Source organism: Gallus gallus, chromosome 2, assembly GCF_016699485.2.
Source record: "Gallus gallus isolate bGalGal1 chromosome 2, bGalGal1.mat.broiler.GRCg7b, whole genome shotgun sequence".
Classification (NCBI taxonomy): domain Eukaryota; kingdom Metazoa; phylum Chordata; class Aves; order Galliformes; family Phasianidae; genus Gallus; species Gallus gallus.
The window spans coordinates 53,830,067-53,850,618 of NC_052533.1; the positions used below are offsets into that span (position 1 = coordinate 53,830,067).

Genomic DNA, 20,552 nt, shown 5'->3' on the forward strand with positions numbered 1-20,552 from the left:
GTGGCATTTGCAAGGCTTTCAGCTTGCCAAGTGAGATTGGACAATATTATTCTATTCTTAAAAACCATAACTCCCAGTGCAAAGAAAGCTTGAAGTTCTCATCCAACCCTTACTTTAGTGGATTATCCTTGCCATTTTTCAGAATCCTCTGATCATTTTATTTTTCCTCAAAATGGGGTAGACAGAGGGTTTCTTTTCCTATGTGGGCAAAGCGTTAAAACTCCAGTAGTAAATTGGTGGTTCAGTGAATCTGTATATTATATATCCAGTGAATGGGAAAGTAAAGGATTTACATGAGAGTGATCCTTCAAGATTTCCTCCTATATATTCAAGTTTCCTTCCACTACAACCAGCAGCCTGCCATATGCCAATCAGGTTTCTAATCCATTCCTATCTGAAACTGGTACAATTATATTTTACCTTACAATTCCATTTGTCAGCTACTGTCCCTTTCTTTGTATGAGTGAAAGTTTCCTTACAATGAGATCAACACTATTAATGTCTCGAGGTTTTCCTTTCCATTCAAAACACCATGGGACTTCCCCTGTATGGTGCCATTTATTCAGTTTTGTCCAGCCATTATGCTAATGTCTATTAATGCACTAGAGCTTTTTAGAGTTAAAATTTCCTATTGTATGGGATTTCCACTTAACTTTGGTATCAGTAGTCAGGTAGTAATGCTTGTGAGATTCTGTAATTTCCCAAATCCTTGCATTAATTTTAGGACCAAATTATTCTGTAACCCCACAACTCCTGGAGTGTGAAGCAGTACTATCAGAATTTTGGCCCTCACGTTACAATCAACAAAAAAGCAGAATTATACTTAAAAAGAAAAGCTAGTAGTCCTTGTGGAAACAAATTCCTGTCAAAGTCCATATTACTTATCCACTCACTTTACCCAATCACTGTGTATGGCAAACAGGTACACAAATTCTAAGGTAAATAGGTATAGGACCAGAAAAATTATCACATTACAAATGAGTAATAAAATAAAGAGCTCACCCATAGCCTAGGCTCACAGAAGGGCTCCAAGAGGAGTGATCTCCACATAGAGATCCTTCCTCCTTGGGAATCAGCCCTTAAATGGGGTAGAGGAGGAGTGGAGCCAGGCTCCTTCCGGTCACTCAGGTGAAATTGCATTCACCTGTGCCCCTGGAGCTGACTCAGTGCTCGCCTCGGGTGATCAATCAGAGGTTCAGGCTGTGATTCAGTAGTTCCCATACACAATGATAGTCCTGGTATATAAAAATTGGATGGGTTCAATCATGCCCATGTCCATATCTGTAGACTCCAAGCAGCATACTCCTTGAGTAACACTCAGTGGCCTCTATGTTCCCTCTTTTGCCACTATCCTCTTCGGCTTCCTTAGGGGCTCAGGATTACTATTTGGCCAATTTCAAGTGAAGGTTAATAGTAAACCTCCATTCTCTTCCAGCTTTGAGGTCTAGCTGTCTGGGCCTGCGCAGGTATGGTGTATCCATCTATGTTCCACAGTTTTCACTGCAGTCTCTGTAGTAAGCAGCATAAGAAATGGTCTGTTCCATTTGGGAGTGAATAGTGATTCTTTCCAGTCTTTCACCAGGATCCAGTCTTCAGGTTGGATATTATACACTGCAGTGTCCAAGGGTAAAGCCTGTGCTAGTTGAGCCTCTGGTGAGATTTCTTCAGAGTTCTCTGCTCCTCTATTACCATCTTTCTTGCTCTGATTATCAGAGCAAGAGGGGAGATTCTTTGATATACTTGGAGTGAGACTGAGACACAAGCTAGGTCAAATTTCATCCGAACAGTTTGTTATCAATTAAAGTGATGGGGAAGGGAAAGGCTGGTGATTATTACAAATTAGGACAATGGGGAAGGGAAGGCAGGCCATAGGAAAGGTAGGAAAAGAGCAAGAATTATGTAAAGCGGGAATAATCACCACCAAGGATCTAGCATTGTCCTACTGTACTCTGTTCTGATGGCCCAAGGCCAGTGCAGGAGTAAGATTGCAGGGGGAGGTTGCAGCAGAATAGCCGGCCTTAGGCAGCAAACAGGTAAACAGAAGGCAACTGATAGTGGGTCCAGGAGAAATAGGCAGTTCTCAGGTAGCAGGCCCAGGAAAATCAGGCAGCAGGCAAGTATGACACCACAAGGCAACCAATATTGGGCACACCGTTCCTTGGTTGTAGATGCCTTTTTTTATCCTCTTATTCTTCCAGTGCAGCATTCCTGGACACTAGAGTCACATGCAGTACCTGTAGGCATGCAGGACTTGTCCAAGACTTGCCTGGGCTTCTTCATCTGTTGAAGTTGTCCAACAGCAAGCTTTGAGACAAAGGCACAGAAATAGTCTTTTATACCTTTCTTTTTCTTTTTTGTGGACTTTCTAGTCTATCATCCCATCTGTCTCCGGGATGGTCCTGAGAACCCAATAAATCCCCCAGTGTTGATGAACTCCAGAGTGAGCTGATCAGAAGAAATCGGTGAGGGCTCCTGTCAGCTTACTCAGATGTCCACCTACACCAGAGGATGGATGGATCCCAGATGAGCCCCCAAGTTGTTAGGAAAATTTCTGTTCCAATGAGCTTGCTCAATCATCTTTATCCTTGAAAGAGACAGAGGGGAGTCTTCAGCTTTCTGTATTCAAATAAAGGGAGAGTTTGCTGGGGTCCACATACCTCTGAGGGGTCTCTCAAAGTATTAGGAGACACAGCTCCTCTTTTATCCTTGTACCCTAACGCTAGTGAACCCTTCCCCTATTCCCCATTGGCTGAGGTACTTGGTATTCATATTCTTCTTAATTCATCTATCAGCCACCCCCCCAGGAGGTAAACCCTTCATTTCCTTTGTTTATACATACTTTGTAATCTGGGTTCAGAGTTTGTTGTTTTGCCCAACTAGAACTATATTTGTATCCTCCAAAGGCTATCACTCTTTGTTGTACACAGCAAACGACTTACACGTAGGTGCTAAGCTAGCATCTCCTGCTATGTACCTTCAAGATAAGTTTGTTTAACCAGATCCTTGTGAACTGAAACTCTTCTCAGCTTTTTCTTAATCTTATTTTGCAGGGACCCCTATTTTTCCTTTGTTCTTCCCAAATTTTATTTTGCAAGGACATTTTATCCTTGTTTTTCCTTAATCAAGTAATCGAGATTAAGTATACATTGATTGAATTATAGCACACAAGATGTAGCAGAATCTGTGATGTTTTTTAGTATACTCTGTAGTAGTTATGTACATTTTTAAATGGTAATTAATCTGGGTAAGCAGTTGTATAGTTATTATGTGAATGTTCAGTCTCAAGCATTTATATGCTACAGTGCCTGAATGGGTTTGCCTAAATGGTCTCTGTTGTGTAATCATGGCCTTTGTCTCATGTCTGCATGTTATGTTGTCAAGGGAGCAAGTGGTTTAAACCGGGTAAAATTATTAAAAGCCAATTAATGGTATTTTTGGAAGTCTTTCATTACAGAAATACTTGTGGGCAGGGTGCCAACAGAAGATTACTGCATTAGATCTGAAAATAATAATACTAATATGGCTAATGGTTAATAATACTATATACTATAATATCAATTTATACAACATTTCACCGGCTTAGAACAATGTAAGGTAGTTGCACTGTCCATTTCCTTTAAATAATGTGACTTTTATCTTATTTTCTATTTTCTCTCTCCTTTCTTACAAGGAGAAAATTGAATTTTAGTCATAACAACAAAGGTATATTTCATTATATAATTGGTACACTCTCCAGAGGTTAGGCTTACAGCAGGCTAAAATACTCAAGGAGGTGAAGCCAAGAAAACCAATGAAGTAACTGGACATGCCAATGAGTTATGTCAGACAGGTATTCCCTTTATTACTGCACTGGGTGAATGGGGGATCGCTCTACCAAATGTACACACTGAGAGAAGCAGCAACTATATATTTAAAAGTGTAGCATATACCTATTCATTACATTCCAAGGACATGGGCAGAAATTCCAAGAAATAATTAACATACTGTTCCACCCTTTCAGGCATGTGTTCTAAGAGCGTGGTGGGGGTCTCTGACGGTCATGGGATGAAGGCTAGTAATTATCCTCACTGTGAATTTCTAACCTTTTAAGGGGGGGACAGCACGAACCGGTTCTCACTGGTGTTGTGTTGAGCTGTTTTGCTGTCTGATCTTCAACAACAGGACATATATTCTACTTTCTTATCTTTACTTGACAACAAATTTCACAGCCTCCACATTTTGTTCTTGAGCTTACATTTACGCAAGCCTCCGGTCCTTCAGCTTGTATCCACTCAAGCTGTGCGAAAGGATGTTCTCTAACATGGAAAAGCTGCTCTCATGATTCAGAAACAAAGTTTAATGGCCTTCTCATCCAGAATCTAGGAAGAAAACTCTAACTCCAATGTGGTGTTAGAAAGTGGCATTCCTTTATTCCTCATGATACGTGTCAGGTGACTTGACAAGCAGGTACACTCTTTCAGAGTTCACGTTCTACATTTAAACAGTTAAGATATACATATGCAGTACTTCGGCATACATATTCACTCTTTTTTCAAGGATTTATTACTTTCAGCCACTTTTACCGAGTTTGAAGAATTTCCATTGCTTATTAGGCCCTAGTAAGAAACTTCTAAAACAATATATGTGGGATCCAGGGAAGATGTCCTTGCACCTACTGGGTGCAAAAGATAAAAGTATTCTGACTCCTGTGCTTCTTGTGAGGCAAAATTGTTGAGGCAAAGGATAAAAGTATTCTATTATGTCCCCAGTGCAAAATTATTGAAGAAAACAAGACTATTCACTGAAGTGGAGAAAATCCATCAAAGTAACTTGACATACCAGTGAGTTATGTCAAGTAGGTATCCCTCTATTACAGCGCTGGGTGCATGGGGGATCACTCCGCTAAACATGCACACCAAAGAAAGCAGTAGTTGCTTATGTAAAGGTATAGGTCATGCACATTCATTACATTCTGGAAAAGTCCTAAAACTACTAGTAAAATGTTCCACCCCCGCTTCAGGCATGCATAATATGTCTCTGTGGTCCTTTCAGCAGTCTTTGGAGACCATCCCAGTGGTCAGAAATGAAGGTCTCGAAGTCTTCCTCACACTCAACTCTTAACCTTGTTACAGTTGAGGGCTCAGAACTGGTTTTGTCTAGTGTCAAACTTTTCAGTTCTGCATCTTTGCATAACAGGATTAGTTGCTTAGCCACAAAGTCTGTTCTTATGGTGTAGCGACCCATTTCATCAACCAGTAAAGCTGAAATGGAGAGCTTTAGAACTATTACTCATTACTTTTGCTAAATATATTGGTTCTTAAACTAATGTACTAATCCCTATTGCTAAACAAACTGACCTGTATCAGCCTAACATTAGAGTATCAGTGTGCAGAACCCCAAGGGATGTGCACAGAGGAATATGTTCACCGAGAACTCAATCCATCTTGTTTTAGCGTTGATGTTGTGTAAGTTGATTGTAAGTTACATGATATGACTTGCACAACTATCCTTTGTCTTAAACAAAAATGCAGGTCATTAGTATGGTGCCTTGTTAGGTGCTTTTTGGTTTTTTTTCTTCTTTAATGCTTTCAGCATCTAGTATCAATCGTTTAGTATTCACAGAGTATAAAGAATGGTTCTAAAGCTTCTAAAGTAGATCGGTCGTATGTATGGATTTTTGCTCTTGTCATTCAAGATTGTAAGCGGGAGGCTATTAGCAAAAGCTACACAAAGTTCCACTGACTATAAAAATACGAATAAAAGATAATCAATCAACTGCTATTGAGAGGTTACCATTTTTAAAGAGGAATGTGATCTTTTAACTGTTCCTTATATTGTAAGGATTATTCAGTCATTTGATGAAAATATTTTAAGTAGTTTTCTGAAGTAGGAGATGGTAAATATTGTGGTCAGGTATTAATCTTTTTTGATAGATGTAGTATAGAGGCAGCATTCAGATGCATGAATTCTGATTTTTGTACAGCCTGTCTCTAAGTATGGAAAGTCTGTGGAACTTCATATGGAAAATATGTATGCATTTTCTTAACATCACATTTTTGAAGGAGATAATGTTAGTTGTTCAATCAGGTTTCCTTCTTAAAAGATGGTTGGATATAAGAGTAACATGACATACAGTTATGTTAATGAATTTAAGCTAGTCTCTAGCCAAGTCTGAGCATCTTTCCACTTTCTCACATGTGACAGCCACTGCTCACTGACAGTTTGTGAAACATGGCTGTAATATTGATACAGGCTGGATAAGCACTAGCAGAGAGGAGGATGTTCTCAAGTAAGAAGGGAAAAGGAAAATGGAAGAGATAGAACAAATCAATTCTTGTACTGTGGATCACATAAGGAGCTTCTACTAATTATCAGATTTTCTGACTTATTTTTTGTCGCTTCTTTTACCCATGCTAGGTAAGGCATTAAATGTTTCGTGTTTGTCATTCTAAATTGGTTGCCAAGACAGAAAAGGTACAATTTAACTTTTTGTGAAAATCACTAAGTAGTTTTAAATGTGCATAAGATGAGTCCAGTTTCCACCAGCTTTCCAATAATTCATGTCTAATGTGTAAACCACCCCAAAAAATCCAGCTTGAAAATATTCTGGTTTATAGCTTTGGAACTCCTTGTACATATCTATGATGCAAAACCCTTAGTACTTGTAGAAATATCACTGTTATGTACTGCATGGTAATTTTTAGCAGGTACAGTCAGCAGACCTTGTTGCCTGTTTTTTTCTTCTTTAATTATAATATTAATAATTTGATTTAATAATTGGACCTTGTTTGGTTAGAGCTGAACACAAACTAATCCAAAAGGTTTGAAATGTATTTTCTACTAACTTTGTGTGTGTAGAGCAAACAAAGGCAGTGACAGAATCTTTATTGAGAAATAGGTGCTATAGGAAAAGATAGCAAAAAGAAATTAACCCTCCCAGTAACAGTTCGGAGAAAGGAGCAAGCTGAGGAATGCAGCCTTCTCCCATTCGTACTTGCACCGCCAGAGGAAAGGCTGGGGGGGAAGGGGAACCTGCGCAGACTCAGATTGCACATGTGCTCCCAGAAGCATCACTGAGACAGAAAGGGTGGCTCAACAACCTCCCCCCCATCTTCCAGGCAGTCACGTGCTCATGCACTGGTTCAGGCTGTGACCTTGGAATTCCAGTGCAGTATGTTTTTGTTTTGTTTTTTTATGTTTAGTAGCACAAAAACCTACATGTGCTTTGCTTCCCAGCTCTTCCCCCAGCTTTTATAATAAAAACTTAACTAGTCATCTGAAATCCGGGAAGAAAACTCTCTAGCTCCAATGTAGTGTTAGAAAGCGGCATTCCTTTATTCCTCATGATGCGCACCAGGTGACTTGACAATCAAGCATACGCTCTCAGAGTTCAGATTCTACATTTATACAGTTGCGACATACATGTGCAGTACTTTGGCATGCATACTCATTCTTTTTCAAGGTCTCATAGATATGTATTAATGTCCCTTTGGGCAGGCTCAGTAGTATATAGGGTGGTCAAGTGCCCACCTATTTCTTTTTTTTCACCATCAGCTTCATCACTGAACCCTCTGACTCACTTGCATTCACTTTTCCCCACTTTGGAAGACTTCCATTGCTTGTTAGGCCATAGTGAACCACTTTTTTAAAAACAATGTATGTGGAACCTAAGGAAAATGTCCTTGCCCATTTTGAGTTAAAACATAAAAGTATTGTGTTGTGACTCCAGTACTTCTCATGAGGCAAAATCATTGAGGCAGAAGATAAAAGTATTCTATTATGTCCCCAGTGCAAAACTATTGAGGAAAAACAAGACTGTTCACCCGCTAAAGCTGAAGTGGAAAGTTTTAGAATTATCACTTATGGATTCCTTTTGCTAAACTAATGTATTGGTTCTTAAACTAATGTATTGCTAAGCAAACCAACCTATATCAAACTCAGTAAGAATCTTTCCATTGATTTCAAGGGCTAGACTTGAGCTCCTCTCCCTGCTGACCCAGGGAATGGAAACCTTCAGGAAGGGAATTTGAAGGCATCTCAGGGACTCTGGAGCAATTCTTTGGTATACCACAAACATGATGGTGCCATGTTCCTTTTTTATGTACTCTGTGCAAAAACAGAGGAAATTAAGCTCAATTCCACATTGCAAAGCAAAGTTTATATCTGATGCTTCAGCAAGGCTTTGATGTGCTAATGTCCTCTGTAACACAGTCAGCTGATGAAGAGTGGCAGTTTTGTTTCCACCATGTTGTGCTGGGCTATTGCAACAGTTCCTGACAGGAAAAGCAAAAGAGCTGTGAATGACCTACAGATTGTACAGACAAGAGCTGAGGCATATGGCTACCATTGGGCAATTGTTTTAAATGTTACTTTAGAAGTGAGGAAAGCTACTCATTTCCCAAGCCCGAGAAGATGCATAGGAGGCCTGTGGTCTGCTCTTAAAGTGCATCCACCAGTTTGTGGGCTAGCTGACAGCCACCATGTGCATTATGTCCAAATTCCAAAAGCCCTTTTCTGGCTGGATCCCTGAGGGGAAGACCTAGAAGCTGTGGCTCCTCAGCCCATAGCAGGAGCACAGGAAGGTTACCGTCTCTGTGCAGCCCTGCTTGTGCCACTCCTTACAGCTTGCAGAGGAAAAAGTTTGGAGAGGAGCTATTTTCTACAAAGGAATGCTTGATCTCTGAGATGAAATGGGAGGGAGAAGGAGTGAATTGCAGTGGAGTGTGATTGCTAATGGCACAAGCGTGTACAATAGTTCTGTTGACAGGGTTCTGACCAACAAAGGCAGACTGGAAGGCAGGGAGCTGGGGTGAATGAAGAAGCAACTTCAGCTGGGAGGAGGCACTCAGCCACACTTAACCCTGTACCTTCTCTTTCATCACCTCTTAGAGGAGAGGGTTTTTTCCTGGCCTTTTGTTTGCTGATGGCTCCTTCTCCCCAGCCTTCCATTTTAATGATAGCATACCAGAGCCGTGTCTCAACAAGGTTTGAAGGTTTCTTGCTTTAATCTTTAACAAAATGGAAAGAAATCTGACAGGGTCTGAAACATTCTTAGTCTCCTGAAACAGAGACTTTGGAACTGAGCTCTGGGAACTGAGTGCTAAGACCATGCTTTCCAAAGCAGTGAATTGTTTTTCTATATCTTTTCGTTTCTTGATTTCCTGTAGAGATTGGGAAGATCGACCAAGATATATATAAATACAACACACCAGGATTCACCGGTTGCCTATCAAGAGTACAGTTCAACCAGATTGCTCCCCTCAAAGCAGCTTTGAGATCTACCAATACCTCCTCTCACGTCCACATTCAAGGAGAACTGGTGGAATCCAACTGTGGAGCATCGCCACTGACGATCCCACCAATGTCTGCTGCAACTGACCCATGGCACTTAGATTCAGGTAAACAGGGCTTCATTCCATGTTAACTCAGCTGAGCAGTTGAGAGAATAAATGTATATATATATATATTTGCCTTTTGTCGTTTATGTTTTGTTGGCTTTTCTTACGTTTGTGAAGAAACATAATGCTGCTGTGGTAGAACTTTGTAGTTTTGGATATGTAGTAAGCAAGACATTGGTAGTATGTGTAGATAAAGCATAGTAGTATTTCTTCTGTTGAATTGCTAGTAAGTATATTGTAGTCAGCTTCATACAAAAAAAAATAATTTTAGACATAAATGTATTTATAAAGTGCTGATTTGTTTTCTGAAATGTCTGCTTTCCTTAGGCCGTGCTTAATAGGAAATCCTATCAGTCATCACTGCGTTCCTCTCATGCAGAAAATGCTAGAAAGCCAAAACAACCAGCTGATCCCAGCAATATTATTCTGCTTTGTGCTTGACAGTCTTTGGAAGTATATACTATGCCTGACTTCACAGGATTGTATTTTTCCTTCTTGTTGCTTGGGTGTTAGACATATAGTTTAGGAAAAAAAAAAAATTCAGCTCCCTTTATATTTGTATTCGTTTCCATTGACATGTATTTTTGGCCTTGTATTTTGGCTTCATTCTGATTACATTTATTAGCATAAATTAGAAACCGTCCTGGCAAGTTGATGGCTTCACAGTGGTATAAAATTAAAATGTGAGAGGAAAAATGGGGACCATAGTGGTTTTGACACCAAGTAGTCCTATTATGTTTGAGAATGCATCTGTCTCTCTGTCGGTTTTGGTATGCAAGAGAAGCATGTGCCAAGGTCATACCTTTGTCACTGTTTCTCAAAATCTCAAACAGTTCCTTGCAACCCCTCCTTTCAGCACTTATTCAGTAGAAAGATAGGGCAGAGGTTTGTAAGAACCAGAAGATATTCTGGAGCTGAAGGTCCCAAATACAGATACTGGCAACATCTTATTCTAAAACTTCTCATTCCTTTCATGCCACCAAGCCTTTTTTTACTAAGGTTTTACTGCATCTCTTCACTATTCATGTCATGCCATCTCCTACTTGAATTATTTCATGAGAAACCTTAGTAGTCCATTTTTTCTCTGAAATTCTGAGATCAGTTTGTATGTGAAGGTTGTGTTTTAAGTTCCTTTTTCCATAGATGCACATTTCCTGAACTTTATCTCCTCGCTGACTCACGTCTCTAAAAAGTGTACCAGAAACTTCTTGAAAATTTACTAGTGCAGTAAATCTTGTGCAGTTACTTTGTATTGGTTGTTAATTTTGGTTTCTTTTTCCAATAGATAATTTGACTGCAAGCTAACAAAAGACTGACTGGATTTACTCATTGGTGTTAAAAGAGGAGGTTCTATTTGTCCTTGCCCTGTGCTACTATGGTTGGTCTTCTGTTGGTTCAGTCTTGCATAGGAAACCTTCGCTGAATCAATCCTACTTTGACAAGACAGATTTAAAAATTATAAACTTAATCTTGATCAAAGTAGTAAGTCATGAAGGGTATCAGGGACCGTGCAGATGCTTAGGGTCCTTCAAGTGGTCTGCTAGCTTTTGTCCAGTGGAAAAAAAAAAAATCTCATAACAGAGCTTTACTTGGCTGCTTCAGTCTTGGGCAACCAGAGCATGATGGCTTACATTGACTTCTAGTGATGAGAAGCTAGGCATTCCTCCTTGTCCTCCCCAGTGTTCAGCAACAGTGGAAGGAAAATATTACATTGCTTTGAAGACTCCTACTAAGGAAATGTTGTACACTAAAGAGTGCAACAATTATGGTATAATGTGTGAATGGTGTTTCACAGGGATGGAAGAGAAATAATGTTGAGCCGCGTGTAACAATTCCAGACTTTCCACACTAGGTTAAATTTCCTTGATATGAAGAGGAGGTATCACAAGAGCTCATTTAGCAATGTCAAATAAGAACTACTCAGGCAAGTACCTCTGGTGTTCTGAAACAGTGGGCTCTGTTTCAGTTTCAGGGAAAATATGTACCATAAACTGCATTAACTTAGAAATAGATGGTGGTGAGCGATAAATGAAAACATCTGCTAGTAGTGTCACAATGCATTAGCAAATTGGCAGTTTGCACTGATTATTTTGTTTGTTGCCCATACCCCACTGGAAAACTTATTAACACAAAGCACGTGGAAGGAGAAAGTCTAAAAATCAATGGCGTAAGTTGTAGTTTCTGTTGACTCCAGAGCTGAAATAATCTTGGTACTCTCATTGTGAATTTATTCCTTCATTAAACTGGATGAAAGGTCAAAGACAAAGATTACTTTTGAAGCTCACACTTGTCACCACACTTGTAGTGGTATTAGAGCAGAAGGCAAAAGACATTCACACTCACTTTGCTGCAAAGAAATGATTACAAGGAGAAATGATTTGTCATATAAAATGACAAATCCCACATGGTGCTTTCAAACATGTTTTTGTCTGGAGTTTATATTGTCGTGTCATTGGTTTCACTTTAAAATGAATTTAAGTGTTAATGTATGGTCAATAAGAATACAGATGTTATATAACACGCAGGGGACCCCATTTTTTCAATGATACTTGCTAATTCATAACAGGGAGATCCCAGAAATCCTGGAATTATTTTACCTAGGGTTGGGGTAACGTTCTCCCCCCCAACTCATTTATAAAAATTCCACAGAAAAGACATTATGTTTTTAGTATATATTTGGCTTGCTGGCTCACCAAGTGCAAGGTCAGTAAGAATACAGATGTTTTAAAGTATTGGATTATCAGTAAGTATACAGAGAAGTTAGACTTTGTAAGATCATCATGTTGGAAAAGAAAATCATAGATAAATGAAAGTGCTCACCCATATTGTAGGCTTACAAGAAACTCCACAAGGAGCAATCTCCAAAAAGAGACCCTTCCTCATTGGCAATCAGCACTTAAATGGGGTCTAGGAGAGGTGGAGCCTGGCTTCACCCCTTCCAATCACACAGGATGAATTGCCTTCACCTGTGCTCCCATGGCTGACTCAGTGCTTGCCTCAGGTGGTCAATCAGAGGTTCAGGCCATCATTCAACAGTTCCCATACAGTTGAGAACAGGTGGTTAGTAGTGAAAATGAAAAAAAATATGTGTCTAGATAAGACAAGTAGCTGTGGAGGCAAATTAATGATTCCTTCACCTCTAAACTGCAATACTGGACCATACCTTGTGAATAGCTAACTAGATGCTAAGTGGGTCCTGCCTGGTGGCTGGCCTACATGAGATGTTTGCCTTTAACTCTTTTATATAGTTACCATGATGGGCACCTCCTGTTACTTACAAAACACTGTGGATACTGTCACAAAAAGAGGGGAAATCATAAAGACACATATCAGTCATTTGTATGTAATTGTTTCTTAAAATCAAGTTCAGGGTTTCTGTCAATAAGAGAGCTTTTTGATTTGCTCTCCAGACAAATGGGCCATTCAGCCTCTAGATTACTTGTCTTGCATTTTCTGTTAGCCTTGAATTAACATATTTCTAATTTCTAATATTAGTTCTTCTAAAAAAAAATTATCAATGCAAAAATATCATTTCTGTCCCTCCCCATTCACTGCTGGCTTTTTGCCATGCTACCGGAACATTATCTTGTTCAGCTTGAGAGTACTTCTAGAATGTGTAGTCTTTTCCTGTTGCTATGGTGATCCTTTCTTGGTGGTAATGAAGCACAGGAATTCAACAAGTCATTTGTTTCTAGAATGTGACTGTGGTGGCTTAAAAAAAAAATAGTAACCAAAACCAAGCAAATCATCAATATTGTTCCCTTCCTGTGTTTTCCTCTCATCTCAATTATATCAGTTCTTGTGAGACAATCCAATTTGTCTTGCCTACTTGAAGAGTAGAAGGGAAGCAAAAACTATGACCGTATTATTTAAAAATGGCATGTCCACCTTTGCATATTGTCTAAAGGCAGTGAATTACCCATCTGGCATACATATGAAAACAAAAGCCACTATGTAGCTGCAAGATGTAGTCATTCTAAGTGTATAAGTGCAGTGCAGTATTTAATATGGGATTTAGTTAAACCCATGCTAGCTTCAGCATCATATTGAGAATTAAATACAGTGGATTAAATCTGCAGTGTTTTTTTTTCAAGTGGTGTGATTTTTATTTTTTTTTCTGACTTAATGGATTTCTTCTCTATTTCTGTAGAAGGTGAAAGGCCTTGTGTTTTGAGAATAAACAGATTGCTTTGAAATGTGTATTGAACATGTCTGGCACACCCATTGCATGAAGATATGCACCACTGTCATCAAGACTAAAATGACCATGTGATTAACTCTCTTTTTGTTGGTGATGGTGTCAGGAGCAGAGTGTCAAAGGGCTGAATGTAGGTCATATGATCCATGCTCACCTAATTGGCTAACTGGTTATTTTTGCTAAGCAAAAGATAACAGACAATTTCTGGGCTACATATTACAAGTGACAGCACAGAAGGCCACCTTCCTGACTCAGATCTCATCAGTTGGGTTTCCATGCTGTACCACTAGGTACTACATGCCAGAGGATTGAGCAGCAGATTTTGAGGAGAAGCTGTGTGAGAAGTGCACTGGCATGGATGTGGCTGCAAGGATGGGAAACTCTTGCCTTTGTCAGTGAGTTAATAATCAAAAGCATTAATTGCTAGAGCAACCATCATAGGTTATGGACACGTGAGCAAAAGGATCTTTTCCTGACTGTGGACACTGAAAGAGTGTTGATAGCACATCCTGAGCTTAATGTCCTGTGTGCATCAGTGAGTTCACCGAAAGGATGAAAAACAATGGCAATGTGTGAATTGGCACTCACTCTCTTAATTGTGGTGCTTGAATTGCTGTAAGACTGTATTGATTGGGAACAAAAATGCCTCCTGCAGTATCATCTACTTACTTCACACAGTTATGCATAGCTTTCTCCGATCATTAAAAATATGTAATTTCACTGTAAAATTTGTGACATTTTGTCCAATGTATCAGACAGCTATTTCATGAGTAGTGATTTGAACATTAGTACTGCTACCTAACATCAAGACAAGAAGGTGGCTATATTAAAAGATCCTCTGCGAAGACTGAATGTTTTCCACAAGTAATAACTTTAACTTGGAACATAGGAATAGGAATGGCGTGAATGAGTAAAAAATTGGAATAAGAAGTATACAGATGCCCAAGTACTTTGTGTGACTGCCTTCTTTTTCCTTTCCCAGGGCTGAAAAGAACTTCCTGTACTGCAGTTAAATTTAAATTAAAACGGCCTGCTCTGACTTGTCCCTTATCCCCTGTCCAATCCTCTTTTTTTCAGAAGTGGATGAATGCTAAAAGTGCTGAAGCTGATCTTGTTGTTTGTATTATGTCTGTCAGAACCCCTCTCTTCCAAGGACTTCAACATCTATTTTTTTTCCCTCTTTTTTTTTTTTTTTTTTTTGCCAACTGTTATAAATTTACAGATATAGGGAACTGAGTGAGAGAATAAAAATATGTAATAAAAATTCTCTTCCTCTCCTCCCCACCTCTACCAGTGAAAATAGTAAGTCTTTTTTGTCACAGAGAAACATACAACACATTTTTTATGTCACAATACACAATATCTGAGTTAGTAAATGCTAACATTAAAGTTATATACATATAATTCATTAAGTTTAGTGTGAAGTACTACATATATTGTTTATAGGTGCTGCAGTAGAACAAATCCATCTGTTACTTGCTCCTTCCCTAAGGGCAAATCTTTCTTTACTTAAGGTTTGCTCTTTGGTTTTCTTGTTCATTTGGCTGGAATTTTAGTTTTGTATTTAGTTTCACTCAAATATTCCTTGTGGGTCTGTTATAAGCAATTATCTGAATACAGCAAAGCTTTGGTCAGCACTTTACTTGGTGTGAGAGCACCAAAGCATTTCATGTTTTATGTTAATTATAAATGGAAGTATTTGTTTGTCTTCCTTAACAGGTGAAATGTAAGCCTTGCTGATAAAATTTTTATAAAAGTGATAACTTAGGTCAGCAGATCTTATCTGGAGACCCAGTGTCAAACAAGTGTTACTACCAAGAAATAGATGAATTTAGGTCTTTGATGAATGAATTTCTAACATGCTGCAAATCAACTGAAAATTTGGAATGGAAAGTGATCGAAATAATGCATCTGAAGCAGGACTTGCTGCAGTTCAGACTACAGATAAAAATGTTTCAAAAGTGTTTGTAACTATCTGCTCTAATATTAAGGAAGAAAAATCTTCTGTATACAGATACTGTTTCGTAAATGCAGAAAGTATTTTGATCATGCCTTCCAACTGCTTTGTACAATTACTTGTTTGTGGGCGAAAGAAAGTATAAATGTTATTACTGGGAAACAAACATTCACAAAGGAAAATGAGGAAATTGTCTAAACCATCCCATTGAAGGGAATGGGTTCCCTGTTTGATACTTCATCCAGGCTTGATCTGAAGGAGTATAAGCTGCAAGGCCGAGTCTCTTTATAAGGTACAAGCTTTTCTGTCCCTTTGCCAAGAAGATTACTTTTTAAGACCAAAAGAAAGAATATTGTATTGCCCTCTCAGAGCAAGCCATTCATAAAACTCCCATTTCCTCCTCTGCTTAGGAGTATGGACAGCAAAATTTGTCTGCAGTGTAAAATGAAACAGCTAATGAAGCTCCCAGTGGAGAAACAATGATCTTGACTGATTGGGTAGCTGATTCTGAAATCTAATGGTGGGAATTTACATTGTACCAGTTCACTGATCAGAGAGTGTTTGCTGAACTTTCCCCAAGTGGTGTCATTATTCATTGTTAGCGTTCCTATTGTTCATTTCAAATTTCATGCATTTTTTACAGAATCTTCCAGCTATTCTTTCTTCTGTAATCTTCAATTACTTTCTCACACAGTCACAGATGTTTTTGTACAGAAGTACTCAAAGGGCAATGTTTCTATTAAACCATCATTTCAGAGGATTTTTAAATTTATCATAGAATTATAGAATGGCCTGGGTTGAAAAGGACCACAATGATCATCGAGTTTCAACCCCCCTGCTATGTGCAGGGTCCCCAGTCACTAGACCAGGCTGCCCAGAGCCATATCCAGACTGGCCTTGAATGCCTCCAGGGATGGGGCATCCACAATCTCCTTGGGCAAACTGTTCCAGTGTGTCACCACCCTCTGTGTGAAAAGCTTCCTCCTAATATCCAACCTAAACCTCCCCCACCCCAGTTTAAAATCATTCCCCCTTGCCCTATCACTATCCACCCTTGTAAACAACCATTCCCCCTCCTGTTTATACACTCCCTTCAAGTACTGGAAGGCCGCAATGAGGTCTCCCTGGAGCCTTCTCTTCTTCAAGCTAAACAAGCCCAGTTCCCTCAATCTTTCTGTGCAGTAGGAGAGGTGCTCCAGCCCTCTGATCATGTTAGTGGCCCTCTTCCGGACCTGCTCCAAGAGCTCCACATCCTTCCTGTACTGTGGGCCTCAGGCCTGGACGCAGCCTCACAAGAGCTGAGTAGAGGGGGACAATCACCTCCCTCTCCCTGCTGGCCACCCCTTTTTTAATGCAGCCCAGGATATAGTTGGCCTTCTGGGCTGCAAGCACACACTGCTGGCTCATGTCCAGCTTCTCGTCTACGAGGACTGCCAAGCAGCCCTCCTCAGGGCTGCTCTCAAGGAGATCTTCCCCCAGTCTATATAAATATGTGGGATTGCCCCGACCCAAGTGGAGCACCCTGCACTTGGCCTTGTTGAACTTCATTAGGTTTTCATGAGACCACTTCTCCAGCCTGTCAGCATGACATGAATTGAGAGTTTTCATCAAAAAAAAGTTAAATCATATTTTTTAGTAGGAAAGATTATATTTTCGACAATCTCTATGCACAGCTTTCTCTCGAGGCCCTGCATGGCAGGGAGATTAGACAAGATGATTTCCAGAGGTCCCTTCCAATCTCAGTCATTTTGTGCTTCAATAATTCATCAGAACTGATCAGTGTGAAAACACTTGAGATTCAGTATCTCCTATATGTTTTATGAAATGTTTTAAAATGTTTTTGAACTAATAGAATGTATCTAACATAACTTAGTTTAAATAATTAGTCCAAATAGCATTACCATGTTAAAGGAATTTATTATCACTCTCTACAACTACCTGAAGGGAGGTTGTGATGAGGTGGGGATTGACTTCTCCCATGTAACTAGCAAGTTGCGCCAGGAGAGATTCAGGTTGGACATTTGGAAATACTTCTTCAAGAGAGTGATCAGGCTCTGGAGCAGGCCACCCAAGGAGGCAGTGGAATCACCATCCCTGGAGGTGTTCAAGAAACATTTAGGTGTTGTACTGAGGGACATGGTTTAGTGGGAAATATTGGGGATAGGTGAACGGTTGGACTGGATGGTCTTAGAGGTCTTTTCCAACCTGATTCTATGATTTGATGATTCTGTGATTCCAGCCACTCTGCCCCAAGCCTGTAGCATTGCCTGGGGTTGTTGTGGACAAAGTGCAGGATCCGGCGCTTGGTCTTGTTAAGCTTCATCCCATCGGCCCCAGCCCAGCCAGTTCGTATCTCTCTGTAGGGCCTTCCTACCCCCAGGCAGATGAACAACACTTCCTGCCAAATTGGTGTAATCTGCAAACTTACTGAGGGTGTACTCAATGCCCTCATCCAGGTCATCAATAAAGATACTGAACAGAACAGGCCCCAATACCAACCCCTGGGGAACACCACTCATGACCAGTCACCAGCTGGGTTTAACTGCATTCACCAGTACTCTCTGATCCTGGCTCTCCAGCCAGTTCTTTACCCAGTGAAGAGTGTACCCGTTCAAGCCATAGGCTGCCAGCTTCTCAAGGAGAATCTTGTGGGAGACAGCTTCAGAGACTTTGCTGAATACTAAGGTGTACAGTGTCAGCAGCCTTTCCCTCCAGGCAGGTCACTTGATCATAGATCAGGTGTGTCCAGCAGGACCTGTCTTTAATGAACCTGTGCTAGCTGGGCCTGATCCCCTGGCTGTCCATCACATGCTGATTTCTCTGCCCACACCCACTTTCTGGACCACTTTTCTACTCTGACAGTCATTTTACATTTCAATTTTGTGAATTTGCAATAGGATTTTATGTGGAAAGCATCACGAAGAAGCCTACCTCTGAAAATAATAGATGCAAAATCACACCTACCATAATGAAGCAAAATTATCAGTCACTCAGCATAAAGCAGTAGGACTTGTGACTGGCTGCAGTGTTGCCCTGATGGACAGGAACCTTTCTTTTGGGTTAGAGAGCAATTTGGCAAACTTAATACTTTTCTAAATGGAGACATTCAGATTTCAGATTTTACCTAAGGGTCTGAGGTAATTTAAAATTCAGATTTATTTTCCTGCTGTCAATCCTTCCTTTTCATTGCTGTAAGGATAATATTATGGATGCTGTTCCAAGATGTCTCTGTAGGAAACCATTGTGGAGTTGTGAATTTATTTATCTGACATTCAGAACAGCTTTTGTTTTAGAGAGGTACAGAAATGCATTTTTTAGAAGATAGAGTACCAACAAATGTCAGAGTTGCCAACAACTGGCAAAAACTGCTGGCCGGTCTCCCTTCATTGAGTCCCGAGAAGTGTTCTCTTATTTGTTCCACAGACAGCCATACACAGCTGGCTCGATTCTCCCCGAGAGTATACACACAAACCTCTTTTCAGGTCACATGGCAAGCTAAAGCAATTCATTCCTTTGTACAGCTTCTTCACAATACAAAAGGAACTTTATTATGGCTTTTACTTCATGCTAACAGAATGCCAGTTGAATTCCCTTAGACAGTTTTTTTTTATATAATGAATATATCATTGGCCTGTAAAATCAAATTATTCAAATATCACCTAATCCATCAGACAAGGAAAATACAACTGGGTTTTAAATACTGACGTAATAAGGAATTGGAGTCCTTGACTATTTGAACTGTTTCCAGTTAATATTTTCAGTTAAATGAAAATATCAGTTTCACCTCTGTGCCAGGGAAAATCATGGAACAGATCCCCCTGGAAGCTATGCTATGGCACATGAAAGGCAGGGAGGTGGCATGGGAGAACAGCAGGGATTCACCAAGGGCAAATCCTGCTTGACCAACCTTGTGGTTCTCTATGATGGTATCACTGCATCAATGGACAAGGGAATAGCCACTTATGTCATCTGTCTGGACTTCAGTTAGGTCGTTGACACAGTACTCCACAACATCCTTCTCTTCAAACTGGAAAGATATGAATCTGATGGGTGGACTGTTCGATGGATAAAGAACTGGCCGCAGCATCAGGTCCAGAGAGTGGTGGTCGATGGCTCAGTGTCTGGATGGAGATCGGTGACAAATGGTATCCCCCAGGGGTTGGTGCTGGGGCCACTATTCTTTAATATCTTCATCAGTGACATCGACAGTGGGGTCGAGTGCACCCTCCACAAGTTTGCTGATGACACCAAGCTGTGGGGTGCAGTCAACACACTGGAGGGATGAGATACCACTCAGAGAGACCTAGAGAAGTTTGGGCAGTGGGCTCAGGTGCACTTCATGAGTTTCAACAAATCCAAGTGCAAGGCCTTGCACCTGTGTCGAGGCAACTCTCATTACCACTATAAACTAGGGGATGAAAGGATTGTGCCCAGCACTTCTGAAAAAGACCTGAGGGTACTGGTGGATTGAAAGCTGGACATGAGCCAGCAATGTGCCCTCAGAGCCCAGAAAGACAACCATATCCTGGGCTACATCAAAAGAAACACAGCAGGTTAAGGGAGGCGATCCTGTCCCTCTGCTCTGCACTGGTGAGGCCTCACCTGAAGTACTGCATCCAGATGTGGAGTCCTCAATACAGGAGCGACATAGACCTGTTGGAACATGTCTAGAGAAGGACCACAAAAATGATCCCAGGGATGGAACACCTCTCCTGCGAGGACAGGCTGAGAGAGCTGGGGCTGTTCAGCTTGGAGAAGAGAAGGCTGTGAGGTGACCTGACAGCAGCCGTTCAGTATCTATAGGGGAGCTACAGGAAAGAAGGGGACAGACTCTTTAGCATGGTCTGTGGTGACAGAACAAGGGAAAATGACTTCAAGCTCAAAGAGGGTGGACTTAGGTTAGATATAAGGAAAAAGTCTTTTACAGTGAGGGGGGTGAGGCACTGGAACAGGTTACCTAGTGATGTGATCCCTTGAGACTTTCAAGGTGAGGCTGGATAATACCCTGGACAACCTGACC

At 40.4% G+C, this 20,552-nt stretch overlaps 1 protein-coding gene across 3 annotated transcripts in view; it reads left to right on the forward strand.

The window, feature by feature from the left end:
- Positions 1 to 20,552, forward strand: part of CNTNAP2 (contactin associated protein 2) — a 909,905-nt gene that overhangs the window by 876,839 nt on the left and 12,514 nt on the right. For all 3 annotated transcript variants that reach the window (XM_025147595.3, XM_025147596.3, XM_046929174.1), the window contains one exon: positions 9,147 to 9,377. In XM_025147595.3, the coding sequence (XP_025003363.2) occupies positions 9,147 to 9,377 (231 nt within the window). The remainder of the gene's footprint in view (positions 1 to 9,146; positions 9,378 to 20,552) is intronic.